Here is a 19,557-nt window from a genome sequence, read left to right on the forward strand (position 1 = left end):
AGGTGGTGTGGGTGGGATCTGTGGTTTGGAGGTGGTATGGATGGGTTCTTTGGTTTGGAGATAACATGACGGGTTCTGTGGATTGGAGGAAGTATGGCTGGGTTCTGTGGATTGGAGGTGGTGTGGATGGGTTCTGTGGTTTGGATGTGGTGTGGGTGGGTTCTGTGGTTTGGAGGTGGTGTGGGTGGGATCTGTGGTTTGTAGGTGGTATGGATGGGTTCTTTGGTTTGGAGATGGTGTGGGTGAGTTCTGTGGATTGGAGGTGGTGTGGGTGGGTTCTGTGGTTTGTAGGTTGTATGGAGGGGTTCTGTGGTTTGGAGGTGGTATGGATGGGTTCTGTGGTTTGTAGGTGGTGTGGATGGATTCTGTGGATTGTAGGTGGTGTGGGTTGGTTCTGTGGTTTGTAGGTGGTATGGAGGGGTTCTGTGGTTTGGAGGTGCTGTGGATGGGATCTGTGGTTTGTAGGTGGTGTGGATGGGTTCTGTGGTTTGGAGATTACATGATGGGTTCTATGGATTGGAGGTGGTGTGGATGGGTTCTGTGGTTGGAGGTGGCATAGATGAGTACTCCAAGGGCCCGTCCTTGGGTGATGATGATAGGAAGCGGTGGATCTTTAAGAAGCTGGACCTGGCAGTGACTCACACCTGTAACTCTAGCTACTCAGGAGGCTGAGATCTGAGAATCCCAGTTCAAAGCCAGTCTGGGTAGGCAAGTCTGTGAGACTCTTATTTTCAAGACAGCACTGGGGCTGCAGCTCAAGTGGTACAGTGCCAGGAGGAAAAAGGCAAAGAGACAGCACTCAGCCCATGAGTTCAAGTTCTAGTACTAGTGCGTGCGTACATGCACACGTACACACACACACACACACACACACACACACACATGCATACAGAGGATGCACTGAAAGAATTATTGTGAAGGGAGAAATATGGAGACGTTTCTTGGGATTACAGATCGTGAGCTCCCCTAACTCAAGTGTTCTCACTGTACCTGGACAGGATGCTGGTGCGCAGGGTGGAGAACGCAGCAGTGCCCGGCACACGAGCTATCCACACACAGAGCAGCTAGTCTTCCCAGGGTGAAGGTTCTTATTAAAAAAGAGGCAGTGCTGGGCTTCCAGGCAGGCAGACCTTAGTTCAAATCTTGACTCTGGCTGGGTGCTGGTGGCTCATACCTGTAATCCTAGCCACTCAGGAGGCTGAGAACTGAGGATCATGGTTTGAAGCAGTCCAGACAGCAAAGTCCATGAGATACTCATCTCCAATTAGCCACCAAAACCACAAGTGTAGCTGTGGCTCAAGTGGTAGAGTGTTAGTCTTGAGCAAAAGCTGAGAGACATCACCTGAACCCTGCGTTCAAGTCCCAGTACCAACGTGCCCATGGGCACATACATACACACATACACAAAGTAACTGTGTGGAAGGTCATCAGGTTCTGGTCTAGGGGCTTGGGCTTGGGGAGGGCTGGCTCGTTTTCTTCATGGGACCCCCAACCTCTCTGGCTTCCTGTCTTCGGGGTGATGGCTTCCTGACTCATGTGCTCTGCCTTCCTGAGCCAGAAGCTCCCTGGCAATACCAATGCCACATTGTGTACATTTCTGAAATCAAACTCTGGTGAAATTATCCTCTTCCCATGTAAGTTTTCTAGCCTCAGGTATTTCATTATGGAAACAGAAAAAAAGCATAGACTTAGTTAACTCTGTCTAAGGAAAATATTTGTTAACTTTAATTACTGAGTATTTCTGAGTACACATAAGTAAGTGATTCTGAGACTTAAAGACACATAATAGCAAATTAAATATTCAGTAAAATGTTTGGTCTGTTGCTAATAGGATACCTAAGTAGGGAAATTTTAGCTTGAGTCATTTAAATGATTTAAGAGTATCTCATTTGAATTCTCAGCAATTTCAGGCCTCCATCTTTATTTTGAAATAGAACCACAGGCAATAAATTAAGACAGGCTCACCACAGGCCTCCTTGTACCAGTCTTAGATTGTTCCTATTAATATTTTAAATAAATAATCTATTAATACTTTATAGATATAGATATAGATAATATATAGATATTGGCCAGAGTTCCTTGCAATCCTTCTACAGACCCTAAAACAGTAAAAATCAGTGAGAGATACTGGATAAATTCCTAGTTTCGCCACTATTCATTTTTTAAAAATGCAGCAAATACTTTGAAGTGTGGCTTCAATGACCTTCTGAGGAAAGGTGCTCAGGTTCACTGCCCACACTGGAGATAGGGCACAGGGCCTTTCAGGACAGAGGAATCTGCCAGCCGGCAGCTCTGACCTTTACTTTGTCTGTATTGTTTTAGCCTTCCCGCTCTGGAACATTCTTCTGAGAGTGTGACACCTAAACACAAGACTTTCAGGAAAGAAACTCTGGCACCTGTGGCTCATCGCACCTGTAACCCCAGCTATCCAGGAGCCTGGGTCACATTCTGAAGCTGTGAGACTCCATTTCCAAAATAACCAGCAAAAGCTTGGTGGAGGCATAGTTGAAGCAGTAGAGCACCAGAGGACAAGCAAGTTGTACTGAGTTCAAACCCGAGTACAAGAGTATTAACTGCCACCCTTCTCTGTAAGATTCTTCTACTGACCACAGGACTTGAACCATCTCTGAGCCTCTGAGCCCATTTCATGCTTCAACACCGTGGAACACCGTCAGGACTGTCTTCCACCTTCTCTGGGGCTGCGGTGACTGCCCCATGCAACAGACAACGTTACAACCACTTCCATTTGTTGCTGTTTTCATCATCTTGAAGTAGTTGTACAAAGGAGCTGCCATTTAATAAAGCATTTTATGAACGCTGAGCAATGTCAGCCCTTTTGGTATTCTCCCTTTCCCTCCTAACCTACCCCTTCCTTCACTCTTGTTAATTTTGCCGGATCTGCACCAAATTCTTGACTGCATTCCCCTTCTTCTCCTCTTCATTCATTCATTCACACCCTGCCTCACCACCTCCCCTTTCCAGTACCCTCTTTCTGGAGTGCTATTTCGCTCAACTTTGATTTTGGCTTTCTAAGGAATTACCCTACTTGAGATCTCCCTTGAATCTACCACAGTAGTCATGAATTTAAAGAAATTACACAGGGAGCTTTAAAATAAAACATGATAATGATTAAAAATTGAAGTTGGTTTTCAGCTGCATAATTTTAACTGTAAAAGTGAACTAGGAAGCTAAGCTCCACCTATAATACTTCAGCTAAATAACAAAACAGGACTTGTAATAATGTTAATTTCAGACACTGGGAACTTTTCAGATCATAATTCATATGGTAAATAATTGCTATCAGAAATTATCTAAAAAAGAATTATTATCAAGATGCCACTAAATATGTTTTTGGATTTAGAAATACCTAAGAATATAGCCAACTAGTTTTAATATGTGAATTTTAATGTCACGATAGAAATTAATATTAAAATATAGACTCATACCTTAGCATTTGTTTTAGCATACATAGATTCTTGATTTAAAAATATCCTCTTATACATAAGGATTTGTTCAGGGCAGAGTTGAGCTATTTTCATTTCAGAAAAACACTTAGCTTCTGTTTCACAATGTGCATGCACCATTTCTCAGTAATTAGAAATTTATTTGAACAGTCTGGATAATAACTGCTGAAGGTCTCTGGGAAAGACATTTTGGCAGCAAACAGAAGACGGAATTCCAAGCCCTTGGAGGAAGGTGTGAATGGAAGAGCATTCTAGAACCAAGTGGAACAGCTAGTGCGGTGGCCAGGAAAGGCAGAGGGGAGTCCTGGAGTAATAATTCACTCATGTGGGACACTCCCTAAGTGAACGCTGATTGTATGAAGGAATGATACAATTGAGACACGAAGACTGGAGGATGTAACCATTGGAGTAAGTGGCACTCCCAAGCTTGTCATCTTGATCTATTCACTCTTTAAAATTTCACCCATGCTACATAATTTCTTTATCACTATATGTATGTTGCTTCTGTCTTTCCATGGACCTCTTCTATCTAATCTTATAAGGTAGATTGTTTAGTCTGTTCATTGACATATGCACCAAGAGCTTGAACAGCAGAACAAATTGGAGATCCTCAAGGAGCACTGCCAGAGCGTAAGTCTGAAATCCATTAACAACACTAGAAATTTACAAAACTGAAAATGACATGCTTCTAGTTGCCAAATACTTAAATACAGGTGGGCACATCAAATAGCAATAACACGCGGCAGGAAACACAGGACAGTAGAAAATACACACTTAAAGTTGTGAGAGATGCACGTGTCTAGCAACGTTTCATGCCATGCTGTTCTGCGAGGCAGTGGTGGAGTTAGATTGCAGTGTTCCTCTTTTCAGTAATATGATTTCTTATAGGCCCACTTTCCCACTGAAATACCACAAGAACATCGGGGGTACATGTGAAAACAAATGAACAGGATCCGTCCTTCCCATGAACCTGTAGCCTGTGTGGAAAGCCTCCAGAGAACTTCTAGGATGAGCTCAGCTTCAGGCCCCGAGGGATAAGCAAAGGAAATCTGAAGTCATCTCTGGGGAATGTGCCTTTACCCTGGGCCCCAGGAGTGCTCACCAATAACTCTCCAAGGACTGCAACCGTTGACAACCCAGCACACCAGGAAAAGAGGCATTCTGGGTGAGAATGAGGTAAATGCGATCAGAACTGGACCCCCAGACATGTGAAATACAAACTGTTAGGTACGACTGAGGGGAGAACGAGTGGACCGTAAGGGGAGACAGAGGCTGAGGATGGAGCCAAGGCCTCTTATAGAGGACAAGGTAGGGAGCTGTGTCTGGTGGCGTGCCAGCAGGATCCTGAGGGGCCCAGGCCCCCTACGGCAGGGGCAGTGTGTGTGCACACGCTCCTCTGGTGGTCCTCCCTCAGTACCTGTGCACACGCTCCTCTGGTGGTCCTTCCTCTCCTTACAAGGCCCTCTGTATGCTTTTGGGGGCACTGACCCCATGGCCTTGTCCAGTCCTAACCAGCTTAGAAGGCGCCCCTCTAAGCATCACAGAGTAGGTGCCTCTCCTCTTACTCCTCACCCTAGAGACAGCATTTCAGCTCATGAGCACTGGCGGCAAGCTCAGCCCCCCCAGAGCATAGCAGAGGGGTGGACAACCCACACTGGAAAAGTAACAGGTACCAGGGACTCATGCCTGTAATTCCAGTTCCTCAGGAGGGACTGAGATGGGAGGACCGAGGTTCACAGTCAGCAAACACATCCTCAACACTCTTCTCTCCAGTTAACGAGCAAAAAAAAGCTGGAAGGAGAGGTGTGGCTTGTGCGGTAGTGCATCAACCTTGAGTGACAAAGCTTGAGGACAGTGCCCAGACTCTGAGTTCAGCCCCAGGACTGGTGGGGGAGGGGAGAGGGTGAGGAGGTAGGTGTGTGGGTGGTATGGGTGGGGCTGTGGGCTTCATGTTCATTGTGTGATTCTTTCCACAGTGGTAGAATAAGGATGAGACATGACTGTTCGGTTCAAACTTTATTTTCCGAAACAGAAAAAAATGAAGTCTGGACCCATGGCAGAAGCCGTGGTTTCCAAGCCCTGAGTGGAAGGTCAGAGCGAGGTCCACATGAGATTACAGCACACCATTCCCTGCCAGGTGTCCTCAGCTCAGGCTGTGGGAATAACCCAGCGCTCCCAGGACTCACGCGGGGGCCGTCGACACCGTCAGCAGCATCTGGTAAGCTAGCTGTTCAAAAGGGGTCATTACTCCGTCAAAATATTCAAGAACACTTCTTCAGGAAACTAAGCCCTTAAGACTCAAGAACATAAAAAGCACAATGCAATTCAAACGTCCTGAGAAGTTTGGGAAATATTCTAAGCGATTAAAGCAGAAAAATTTCCCCAAAGAAAGATAGCTAAGAAAGAAAGGTCATTTTACATTGTCCAGGGTTTATGGGGGGGGAAAAAAGCCACAATTCTAGATACCTCCCAGCCTCATAAAATAGTATATACTATATGTCAGTATATATAACATATATACTGATATATATTATATTTATTATATATAAATAAATACTATATATAGTAATAAAATAAAATAGTAAATAAGAACTAAAAAATTTAAAAAAGTAAATAAAGCTTTTAGTTGCCTACTAATGAATCTTTCCATTTACAGAATTTTAAAAAACAGGAAACAAATATTTTTGTATTGCTTTTTAGTGTAAAAATGGCATTGTTGTTTTATAAATAGTACCAAAAGTTTTGACTATGATATATTCTACTTTGTGAGTTGTACTTTAATGTATATGGACTGAATTTTTAAACTACGGTTTAAAATCCATGAATGGGTCTACAATTTGTCCCTGTGTGTGTCCACTGCCCCATTACAGGCTTATGCTTTCCACCCCCCCCCCCCCATCCACCCTCCCCATGCACGTCAAATTTCACACTTTTTTGTGTGTGGAATAATGATTTAATGAGGCCTGATATTTTTATTTTTGTCATTGTGAATATAGTTAAGAGACAAAAAATAGCACAAGATAGTTTTATTTAACCAGAGAAGTCATTGGGCCATAATGGACAGGGAAAAGGCCTATAGAATCCTGGTGTCTCAGATGCAAGCTACAAAAATCTGTATTTGCTGCTCTTTAGTTACATGAACACATTCACCTCAAAGAGTCTACAAAGTGCCAGCTGGAGCAATGTCCTCAACTTCAACTTAAAAAAAAAAAAGAGACATTCTCTGCAGAGCCACTATATACAGAGGGCGGGACACGAGTGTGCCCGGGAGAGGTGTATGCCAGGGAGGGGGGGCGGTGCGGACTGTGTGCTCAGTGCAGTGTCCTTAGTATGCTCAAGCTGAGATTTCTTTCCTAGGGTCAATGGCTGTGCCCTTGCTGACATCTTTATGTACTTTTCACAGACCAATCTGTGCAATAAAATAAATCATGCTTTTGGAAGGTCTGCAGTTAACTGAATGCCCAGAAAATTCTAGAAGCAGGGAATAGAATTCTCACTGGCTCCAAACCATGGACCACCTACATCCCCGCCTCCCTCGGCCTGAACCACACTCAACCACGCCCGCTGCCCACGCCCTGACTACACATAACCACATCTGCTTCCCATAGCCCTGACCACACAAACACACGTGCTCCCCGCCCTGACCACACACAACCACGCCCGCTTCCAACAGCCCGAACTACTACACACACCTTCGCTAGCTTCCCACCACATGACCACACATAACCACACCCGCTTCCCATGGCCCTGAACACACACAACCTCATCCACTTCCCCTGGCCCTGAGCACACGCTACCACGCCCGCTTCCCACAGCCTTGACCACACCCAACCACACCTGGTTCCCACGGCCCACCTGACCTCTCAGTTATTTGTCCCCTTTTTTATAATTGTGAGAAATTAATTTCTCTTCATTTGGTTTCCTGAGTCCATATAAAAGAACTTCACATTTGACTGTTTCCTCAGGGAACACTTAGCCATGCCAGCAATATCGTATATATTTGCTTTGAATTTCTCAGGGCTCAGTGACCTTTCCTAGGGTACACATGTAAAATGCTCCTTGATGGGGGCAGGTGAGGGGAGAGAAAAGAGAGTGGACAGAGAGAGAGAGGGGGAAAGAGAGAATGAATGACGGTCTCCCTGACACGAGGGACGGGGCTGGGTGTGAGCTTTAGCGTTGCTTGGTTGGAGTTACGTTGTGCAGTGAATGAAATCTGTCTTCAAAAATGAGTGACTGGAAGAAGCAAAGACGCTCTGCACAGGCAGAAATACGGATAACAGAAGCAAAAGAGAGAGTTCAGGGAGCTAAGCAGAGAAGGAGCCAGTGCTCCTCCTGATGCCAGTCAATCCCAGGAGAAAGAACACCACATCAGGGCATCTCCATCATGAGTAGCTCTTACTGACCTAAAGGACGCGCTGTCCCTCCTGGGACCGACGCAGATGCACAGCAAGCCACAGGAGGCCACGACACTAAACTCTTGCAGATTAAAAGGAACATCAGTTAGACAGGAACCTGCGGCTCATGCCTATAATCCCAGCTATTCAGGCTGACCTGAAGATTGAGGATGGAGGCACGCTAAGTCAGGAGAGTCTAGGAGATGCCCATTGCCAACCAATCATTAGAAAGCTGTAAGTGGAGCTGAGGCTCAGGTAGTACAGCACCACCCTTGAAAAAGAAAAGCTAAGGGACAGTGCCCAGACCCTGAGTTCATAGCCCAGTTCTAGAAGAAAACAATGTAAACCAAGTACCTTAGGGCCCAGCAAACTGCCAGAACCTTAGTTTCTTTCTTATAAACCCTAAGTTCTCCCTTCTAGGTTTGCTGTGACGAGAGAAGTAACACCATTACTCTCACATTTCTGGAGTGAAGAACACTGGAAAAATTCTTGGAAAATACACATCTCCAACAATATGGTACTCCAGCCAAACAAACATGGTAGCACTGCTTCTGACATTGATTCAATTAATAGTTTATCACCCATGCATGCACCAAGAATTGCACACTCATGTCTAAGCCTTATCTATGGAATTTTTTCTACCTTTCAGGCATTAAAATCTCAGAACTATCAAGGAGATGAAGTTGGACTTGGTCAGCTACATCACAATTAATTATACCAACAACAATAAAATCATGAATTACTCATTTATTTGAAGGTTCTTCCTCCCTCCCTCCCTCTTTCGGTTCCTCTGTCCCTTCCTCCTTTCCTTTCTTCTTTCTTTCCTTGTGCCAGTACTGGGGCTTGAACTCAGGGCCTGGTTACTTTCTCTTAGCTTATTCCCTCTGGGGGTGGTGGTGGTGGTAATACCAACCACATTTCAACCTGCAGGTTTTGGCTGGTTCACTGGAGGTAAGAGTCTCATGAACTTTCCTGCCTGAACTGGTTTTGAACTGCACTTCTCAGCTCTTGGGCTCCCCAACAGCTAGAATCACAAGCACGATCCACCAGAACCTGGCCAGTGTTTTCTTTTGTCTGCATGCATATGTAAAATATTTGAATGAAATTTAAACCACTCAATTTCTACAATAGTACAATTTGGAAGGAACATAACACACGTGGCATCACTCTACTAACAGATTCAAGGTCATGCGAGAAATGTTTCTGTCAAATGATGATAGAGATTGCTGTTTCATCCACAAAGCCAAGCTCCATGACCAGGACCACAGGAGGAGACAGGCCGAGCTTCAGTAATTCCAAATCACCAGAACTTCCCCAGCATCCTTATGGCGCCCACAGAACCCACCCCCAGTCCTGTCTTGAGAAGTAGCTGGCTGGCATCATCGCACTTGAACGCATCCATCCCACCACTAGCCCTCGGGAGTGCGGAGAGGAGGCCAAGGCCAGCGTTCACCAGCCATTGGGATCATGGAGAGGAGGCCGAGGCCAGTGTTTACCAGCTGTTGGGATCACGGAGAGGAGGCAGAGGCCAGCTTGCACCTCACCTCCCCGATCATCTGCCTGCTAACTGACAATAGCCGAAAAAACTGAGCATGCATGAATACTTAGTCTAAAAAAACATCAGAAAACACGTGCCACTTACGTTTTGGAGTCATCCCACAGCACGCAGTAGGGGTTCAGAGTACCCTGCAAGGAAGCAGAGAGAAATCAGCATTGCCTGACTGTACACTCGATGCCAGCCATCTTGCCACAGGCCACGGTGAAGATTCTACCGCAATTTTTTTTTTAAAAATCCAAACAAATTTTCATTTTCTTTCTCATACATTTTCGGATTCATCTTTGGAAATCCTATTAAAACAATATATCTCCTCCAATACCATGACCTGTACTGACATCTCCCTGAAAACTGAAAGTGAAGCTTCCCTGTGCCCCTCAGTCTAGATTTTGATGGATTTTCAAATAATTTGCCTTTCATTAAAACTTGGGTTGCTGTATTATTTCAGTTAAGAAGACCCAAATCCCATAGTATTAAATCAGAGTGAAGCACACTGTATTGAGCCATTCATTTATATAATATTTAATGTTTTCTAGAAGAATGAGATGTTGGTATTAATGGTTCACTTCCAGAGTTGGTAGACTTACAATACTTCCTTATATATTTATTTTGGTGTGCTGGAATTAGGACTTGAACTCATTGTGTGGGCACTGTCTCTTAGATAGTTTGCTCCAGGCCAGTCACATACCACTTGAGCTACAGCTCCATTTCTGGCTTTTTGGCGGTTAATTGGAGGTAAGTGTCTCATAGTCCTCTCTTCCCAGGCTTGCTTTCAACTGTGACCCTCAGATGTGAGCCACTAGGATTTGACCACATTAGCCTCATTTTGCCATTTGAAACTAACTTGATGTTGTTTTTAAGTGCAAAAGCTTTACCTATCTACAAATTCTCTCCTACTTCCAAAGGTTTTCTCTTATCCATTGAATGGATCCAGTTGGTCTCAAGCTCACATTCTCCATATTACTCACTTCCGGGAACAGGTATTTTTAAAGTTCTGTTAGAGAAATCATCCAACTTGCTTGGAGCAAAGCCTTGTTACTAATAATCTAAACCAATTCAAGTCCCAGCAGCAATACAATAAAACTGAAAGAAAAATGTAGTGGCAAGCAGATAATAAGCATGCTAACTTATCCAAGTAGATTTAAGAAACATTAAATCCAAGAAAACAAAAGTTTTCAGGTAAATGAAACAGATGGGCTAAAGAAGATTAATTTAGAAAATGCCAACACAATCAGCACTCAAAAATATTGAAATTGCATGTATTTAAAAATCTGAGGTGCCAAGGATGTTTTTGGCAAAACATACACAAAAAGCAAAGAAACAATCCACCTGTCTCGAGTCTACTCAAAATAGTGTAGCTCAACCTGAGTTCAGTGTTTGTAATGAGACAATTTCAAGTATTCTAAAAATTCACCATGGCCCAAATTTTCAAGATATGTTCACTTAAAGTATATTTGCTATTTTATTTTAATTCTTTCTTCTCAGATCAATCAAACTAGGATATTTATTTAATAATAGGATGTATCATCTGCTTGGTCAATACATTGACCAGGTTGAGTTTCTCTTTTCTATTGGTTTGTGTATGTTTTCTGCTTTCTTACTAGTAAAATGGTGTCCTAGCCCTAGCTCTGAATGAGTCTAAAAATGGCATTCATAATTGAATGTATTGCATTCTTTCACAGTTATCTTCCATGTCTTTTCCCCCATGGCGTACTTGAAATACAAAATACTCAGGGCACAGAAGTCAGAAGAGAGATATAGGAAGACAAAATATCATCTAGGAATCTACTCATTCAAGCAAGAATTATATGGTGAATACTGTGCCATGCACTGGTGGCTCATGCCTATAATTCCAGCTACTCAGGAGGCTGAGATCTGAGGATTGAAATTTGAAGCCAGCCCAGGCAGGAAAGACCATAAGAGTCTTATCTCCAATTAACCATCAAAAATCCTGGCATGGAGCCCTGGCTCAAGTGGAAGAACTTTAGCCTTGAGTGGAAAAAGGGACAGCACCTAGGTTTAAGTTCAAATCCTACTATATGAAGGTAGAAAACTATTATGCAGTAAATGGGAATTACACTGCAGGTCCCTGTCCAGATACTGCAATGGGATACTTATTCTCACTGCACAGAACGGGTAGAGATAAAGAAAAGTCATCATAAGGCAAAGATACTGCATGCTGCAGTCACGGGGATCCAGCCACAGTGTGTCCAATGGCTGAGTACATGATTGGCACTTTCATACACTGGGAAAGCTTCTCCAAAAAGGCTTAATCTGAACAAAGATCTGAGTGAATACAGTAGAAGAGACAATAATGAAGTCATTGCTACTACAGTGAATGGTGGCTGAGTCTCTCAAAGCTGATCAGGTGGTTATAGGCCCTGAAAAAGTTCCGTTCCCAAACTGTCTTAACCAGACTTGCCAGCCTCATGATGTCTGAGGTGTTTACTCTGGACCACTCTAGAGCTAGCCGGCGTGCTCATTAAAAGGGGGGTTACAAAGGTTCATTATGCATGGGAATGTGCATTTCAATAGCTATTCCCAGCCGTCATAATTTCTTCCCATGCCACCTTTGAAAAATTATTGCTAAGATAGCAGAAATAATGTGGTAAAAACATTCTAATGCATTATTATTTACTATAGTCACCGTCCCATGTAATCGATCATTCAAGCTCATTCCCGTCTAACTAAAACAGTGAGGGAAGATGGGCATGTTTATTAATGTTTTTTAATCATTCTGCAATTATTATCACTGTGTATCCTTTAAATATTTATAATTATTATGTGTCAATTAAAATGAAATTGCTGGGCACTGGTGGCTCATGCCTGTAATCTAAGCTACTCAGAAGGCTGAGATCTGAGGATTGTGGCTTGAAGCCAGCCCAGGAAGGAAAGTTCCTGAGAGTCTTATCTTCAATTAACCACTAAAAAGCTGGAAATGGAGCTGTGGCTCAATTGGTAGAACACTAGCCTTGAGGACAAAAGCTCAGGGTCAGTGCCCAGGCCTCGAATTCAAGCCCCAGGACCAGCAAAATCAAACAACAACAACAAAAGATACAAAAGGAAAAACCATGGTTACTCTTTAGATTTTATTTAAACTTCCAGATGGTTAATCCTCATATGTCATAATAAATTATTAATATTTTTGTGCAGGTATGGGAGCTTGAACTCAGGCTTAGATGCTGTGTCTTATTGGTTTTTTTTTTCCCCCACTCTATCTCAGATCTCAGCCTCCAGAGTAGGCAAGAGTAAGACACTAGCACCAGGCATGATAAATTATTAATCTGGAAAGGCCGTAATTGTCTTACAACATGCATGGTCCTCTTAAAATAAAAGCAAGCAGAACAAGCAGATGGCACACTGAGGACACAAGAGAAAGGCAGTGATTTCACCTTAACTAACATTTCTCTAGTTCCAACTGTGTGTTGCAGTATCTTTCTCTCCCCCTCCCCACCCATCTGAAAGAGTGATGAGGGAAAGACTATTAAATGGAAACTATATGCCTCTACGCAATTTTCTAAGTCTTAGATAACCAGGTGCATGCTCAATATGTTTTTTTTTACACTTTTTTTAATTGTGAAAATACCATACAGAGGAGTTACCATTACATGGGCAAGGTAATGAGTACATTTCTTATCAAGCTGTTGCCTCCTCCTTTGTTTCCCCTTCCCATCCTTTCCCATCCCCCGCCGAAGTTGTAAAGTTAGTTTTTTTCTACATCTCATTGCTGCAATGGGTGCACCTGTATCCCTATTTAAACAATTTGTCTTTTCTCTTCCCCTTCACAAAGTATACGAACATCAAATACAGTGAAAGCAGGGGTTATACCATGGGGGAGAGACATACAAAGCAACAAAGAAATCATCTTATAAATATGTTAGAAACAATCGCAAGAAAGAAAAAAAAAACATTTGAATCCTTATCTTGGGGTTCATTTCACCTAACATCAACTTATCTTGACCGTTTCTACTTGTCTCAGACATAGACTAGTTATTGCAAATAAGGGAAACCATGGGACCTATGTTTCTTTGGGCCTGGCTTACTGCTCAGTATGTTAACCTCAGCCCCTCCTTCAAACTCCAAACAAAGAAACTAACAAATAATTCCAAACTGCAACAAACGAAACACCCCCAACTAGATCTGTCTGAGCTTATTCTTCCTCATTTCTCCTACGAAGGTTATTAATCATCACATACAACTACAGAAGGCAAATAGATTCTGAGATCCTAGAATATTTCTAACATGAGCGAGCTGCAAAAAGACTGATTCTATCCAGTTTATAATTTCAGTATTATCGGACAAAGAACACATTAAAAAAATCTAAGAAAGTACATGCTAGAGGAACAAAAAAAAGACACCACGAGTTGTAAAATTTTCTATACTTAAACCTATGGCATGTCGCTAAAAGACAGTCAGAAAGGGGCCGTGTGTGGGCACTGGAGGCTCACACCTCCAGCCCTGGCTGCTGGGAGGGCTGAGAGCAACTGGGGCAGAGCAGTTTGCAAGAGGTAGCTCCGGGCCACAGCTGGGTGTGGTGATGCAGAGGATCCCAGTTCCAGGCCAGCCTGGACCTAAGATAACTCCACCCAGCCCCCATGTGCGGGCATTCGGAGCACCCCAGCAGTACAGACACCGTGGAGGAGGGCTGCAGCTCAGGCGGGAGCTGGGGTGGGAAGTGAGACCCAAGGTTTTCTTTTTTCTTTTCTCAGACTATCCTAAAGCTGGTGCTGGAGGAGTGGCTCAGCAGCAAAGCACCTACCTCGCAAGCACAAGGCCCTGAGTTCAAGCCTAGTGGCCTTCTTTCCCCCAAGGGAGGGAATCCTCTCAGGATTGTGTCTTTTAACAGATAAAAAGCTACAGAGTTGCTGAAAATATAATACATTGTCCAATGGAATGAGAAAGCTGAACATATTCTAAAAACTTAATAATTAGAACGTTTTCTGAATATTCTCTAAAGCTATTCTCTACATGATAGTCAACACAGTTCTGTACTTTAGCATTTAACTGAAACATAGAAAGAGCTGTGTCACTGCTTTTGAAGGGAGTGTGTTCAGGACTCTGGAGCACAGGGGATGGTTGAGGATGCACTAGTGTGTCACGCAGGTGTGCAGGTGCCATGCAGATGTGCAGAACGTGATTGGAATTGCTTCATGAAGGTTCTACAGGAAGCAACAAATTCACAGCCAGTAAAACCAAGGCTCTGACAAAGAAAGAGCTAGTCTGTGCTAAAGCAGACTCCTGATGCAGGAAATGTAGAATACTGTCTTATTCAGACAATTGTACCTGCATTAAATCCTTCTCAGGGCGTTGGCTGCGTTTAATTAGAACTTGGGGAAAGAGCAAATATGTAAGGCAGCGTCTGCTGCAGGTGACAGAGAGGCCCACACCAACTGGAGGAGGCTGCTCTTTGGCTAATGGCTTAACGTTTCTCATTTCTGAGCTGTATCAGTAACCTGGCTCTCTATTACTGTCACAGGAGAAGCAATGAGATGTTGGACCACACCGGTAATTTTATAAAACTTTGTATCCTTCAAGACGACCCCTGCCGCCCCATCCATCTTCTGGAGTGCAATTCCATTGCTTCTCAAGATGGCGGGTCTTCTAATGTCAGAGCCCATCCAGGCATTTTCTCTAATGACTTCAACAACAGATGCTTACGTGACTAGATCCACATAGCAGACGGGAGGGTGCTGTGTATCCTGCTGGGGTTATGTTGAGACTGGGCGGGGATATTTCCAGCATGGCCTGTCTCTGTCCACAGAGGAGCTTTCCTGCGCTGGCCGTGAGCGGCTCCCACCTGCGGGATGCAGGTCGGGTTCCAGCTGACATCTTGCACAGGGCACTTCTCTTGGGAGCCCAGGTGCTGCTCTGATGTTGCCCTGGTCCCCCTGAGAGCCCACTGTCACTGTCCCATGCCACACCACGCTGGTGCCTTTTACCAAGTCCTAAAGGGCTGTCCTAGTTACAATTAGGGAACAACGTCTATTTTCTGAGTTCCATTGACTAATGTGCTATGGTATCGTCATACATGGGGTACTGAAAGACACAATGGGCGCGTGGTGTGGATTATCTCCATCATCTGCATGTGAGTGGAACACAAGCATGGAACATGACTTCAGTATCTCGACGGTGTCTGGAGGGCTCAGCTCGGGCTCTGTGAGGAAGGTCCCATGGCTAAGACAAGTGGCAGTGTGGTCACATTCCTCGCTGGGGTCTGGGATAAATGTGCGAAGCCCCAGCTCATGGCTTGCAGCTTAGTGTTGTCGCTGACTTCTTCACACTATGGCCTCTCTGCTGCCATTTCACGGACAGCACTGGCTCATCAGGTGCAATCTGGCTAACGGAGCTGAAGCTCAGGGCCTTTGCTGCCAGGTTGGCCTGCGAATCATAAACCTTGGCTCCTACGCAGCCAGGACTACAGATGTGTGCCACTGGTGCCTGGCTGGGTCCTTCATTTTAATGGCTCATGTGATTAAACATGGCCAGCTCAGATAAACCTAACAACTGCCTGAAACCAGAGTCCTTAACGATAATGGCACTGCACATTTTCTGTTAACATGCAACACATTTGCAACAAACATGTACCATGTCCTTTTGACATGCAGCCACACTGGAGTCTGCCTTGAACACGTAACTCATGTTCATTGGTTCTGAGGGTCAAAGACGTGGGTAACCTCCTGGCCACTTCTGTGCCTGCCGCACAGGAGCCGACAAGCTGCTGGCTGCGGCTGAGCCTGGCCGGTCAGGCCTTCTTCACGGCTACGATTCTAGTGGAACTGACACCCTTGCTTGTCTGTGACTGCCCTGACATGAGGAAAACATGGCTGAGTGCGTGTGGTCGAAACCACCAGGCTCCCGTATCTAAACACGTCTACCATTTTGCAAAAATAGTTGCTAAATTCTGCTCTAATAAAACGTGACCGGAGTGTCCGCATCAAACCAGCATAGAATGCCTCCAAAGGGCCAAAAACCAAGGTTGAAAGGCAATGTTAGAAGTAAAGGGCTCAGTGCCTGCAGCTCACACCTTGTGTGTAATGTTAGCTACTCGGAAATCTGAGGCCTGAGTTCAAAGCCAGCTCAATCAGAAAAGCCCAGGAGACTCGTAGCTCCAACGAGCCAGCAAAATGGCAGAAGTGGAGGTGTGGCCCAAGTGGAAGAGATGAAGCCAAAAAAGCCAAGAGAGAGCAACAAAGCATTGAGTTCTAGCTCCAGTACCTGCACCAAAAAATAATAAATGAAATAAAATTTAAACGTAAAGCAAATTAAAAATTATAACTGAAAGCTAAAGGCTGTAAATGGCCCTTTGTGGGAATTACAGACGTGCTGTGCTTCTTCAGCCCTTACCAAGTGCTGTTTACGTCCGCAGGTTGTTAGCCTTTAGCAGTCATGAGAACACCAGGGATGTGGGGCCTGTGCCGCTGACGAAAAGCTGACCAGCACTGCAGTATCCAGTGTTTCAGCTGAGGTTTACCAAGATGGTGGCTTATGATTCACACTCGCACACGCACGCGCGTGTGCGCACACACACACACACACACACACACACACACACACACACACACACACACAGAGGTAATATGTTAAAAAAAATGGCAAAGAAAATAGCTCCAGATCCAGATACTCATGAGATTTTGTTGCATATGGCCATTCTGAGAGCCACCAGTAAGTTTGATGTTTTGCTCGCAACTTTGAAGTACCAAGTAGCGCCCTGCATTGGCCATAGAGCAGCTGCCCAGAATAAAACTATTTCCTTTTAAGGGCTAGGTTAGACTACAGGCCAGCAGGGTACACGCTATCTCTCCACTCAGAATGGAAGGAACAACATAATTACATTTTACTTAGAGAAATAATGTATTTGCAAAGTTGAGGAAACATGGGATAATCATAATGCATTCATTGTCTGTTTTTTCTAACGTGGCTTTAAATATGAGGATGTTAACTTGGAAGGTCCAAAGTGTCTCATAGTGGATCTTCACTCTGTGTGTGTGCATGTGTGTACACACATGTGTGTATGTGTGTGCACACATACATACAGATCTGCTCTGTTGCACTTAGGTTTCAGTAATTATTTTCAATAAAATGATTCTTTATACATTGTAGAATGTAACAATTTGTAATCATGTCACACAAATAAAAAAGAACCTTAGATATGAAACACAAAATTCCTTAAAAGCAAATGACCGCCAGGCCCAGCACAAATGATACCCAGGTCATAGAAATGAAGCCACACGCCAGGGAAACTGAGCAAGAATGACGCTTTGCTAATTAATTGCCCGGCTGCTGGAAACTTCAATTGGCTTTACTAAATACCATTTGGAGTTGCTATTCTATTTCCTATTCCTACCAGCTCCCAAGGGCCTTATTATATTGAACATACTGTAAATGCTGTTTGTTAAAAGCTTTTAAAAAGAACATATTTCACTTACGGAATGTTAATTGGCTTTTCCCTCGACTCCCTCTAACTGACAATCCCTACCGTTCTGTTTTCCTCACGTGGCAAATAAAGAGACGGCATCTGGAGGTTGCTATCCAGAGCTCAAGGAAGCACAGAAGATGCTTTCTGTAGGAGAAGCTAGTCAAAGCAGGAAGATAAGTTATTAAAGATAACGTTGTATTTAAAATAGTCCAATTTCAAGGCTAGTACTGTGTGTATGTGTGTGTGTTATCATGAAGTTTTAGCTAGTTTTAATTTAAACTTCTTTTGTAAGATATAATTTCTTGCCACGTACCAGTGGCTCATGCCTGCAATCCCAGCTACTTAGGAGGCTGAGACCTGGGGATCCCAATTCAAAGCCAGTCCTGGCAGAAAAGTTTTTAAGATTCTTATCTCCAATTAACCATGAAAATGTCAGAAGTAGAGCTATGGCTCAAGTTGTAGAGTACCAACCTTGAGTGAAAATGCTAAGGCACAGGCTCTTAGTTCAAACCTCACTGCTCATACACAGACACACACAGATACACAGACACACACAAACAGACACACACAGATACAATTTCATTACCTTTTAGCTCAAATCATATTTTATTCTCAGCTGTGTTTTGGTTATCTCAGAAATGGAAACAAACCAGTGTCAGTGTATAGAATGCCTTTACTGAATATTAATATACTCTAAGCTGATCAGTCATATACTGTTTTCTTGAACGGGAAAATATTCGGCAAAACCTGACCTGGGGAGCAATGTAAATGTAAGTGGTATAATAAGTGTTGCCAACTCCACGTGAAGCAAAAGGCTGTGTGAGCAGCGGCCCCACCTGTGCCTGGAGCCGGGTCTGTGCTGCAGGTGACAAGGGATGGGAGGGGGTGACGGTGACGGCGCCCCTTCCTCCTCTCTGGCTCTGCCAGACCTGTCACAGTGGACAGCAGACTTTGGACAGCACAGACGGCGCATTTACTTCTAACATCAAATGACACACGCGTGCTCATGTGTGTGCATCCATGTGCGTGCGTGAACTAGGGTTTGAACTCAGGGCCTCATGCTCTCTTTGGCTTTTTTGATCAAGAGTGGCTCCTTACCATTTGAACCACAACTCCACTTCTGCTTTTTATTAGTTCATTGGAGATCAGAGTCTTAGAGACATTTCTGTCCAGGCTGGTTTAGAACCATGATCCTCAGATCTCAGCCTCTGACTAGCTGTGGTCAGCAGCACCAGGCTCAACAGTCTTACATGCTTCTACGTGACTCTTTGTGATGTCTGTTGAGTAACCATTCTTTCCCCCTCTATAGAAAATAATTTTCTTGTGTGTGGTTTAGCTTTTAAAAATATCATATAGCCAATGTTTATTCCCGAAAGAGAAAGGTTAGATTCGAAGCCTAAACATGTTCACTTTCAATAGTATTGTGGAGTTGAAGTTGTAGGACTGCTTCAGCGTGGTTTTTGATGTTACTCTTTTATAATCTATCCATTTCCTCTAATTAACACGGTCTTTAAATCATAAATGTTTTCATCATTATTTGGGAAAGTCTTCAAATCTTTATTTATAGAAATATTTTCTGCATAAGAGTTATAATTAATCTTCAACTAAAATGCTTAGAAAATTTGTTCTAGTCTTATGGGTTAAAGGCATGATTATAAAGGTATCTGTTCTGACAGCCTATATATTATTCAGTAATTTCAATGAGGGACTAACACTTCTTCCTATTTT

General features: G+C 43.7%; 1 protein-coding gene across 1 annotated transcript in view; it reads right to left on the reverse strand.

Moving 5' to 3' along the window:
• Adgrb3 (adhesion G protein-coupled receptor B3) overlaps positions 1-19,557 on the reverse strand; it is a 541,106-nt gene that overhangs the window by 248,197 nt on the left and 273,352 nt on the right. The window contains exon 16 of the mRNA XM_042668573.1: positions 9,501-9,544. Coding sequence (XP_042524507.1) covers positions 9,501-9,544 — 44 coding nt within the window. The remainder of the gene's footprint in view (positions 1-9,500; positions 9,545-19,557) is intronic.

Source organism: Dipodomys spectabilis, unplaced genomic scaffold, assembly GCF_019054845.1.
Source record: "Dipodomys spectabilis isolate Male_0828 unplaced genomic scaffold, ASM1905484v1 ptg000457l, whole genome shotgun sequence".
Lineage (NCBI taxonomy): Eukaryota > Metazoa > Chordata > Mammalia > Rodentia > Heteromyidae > Dipodomys > Dipodomys spectabilis.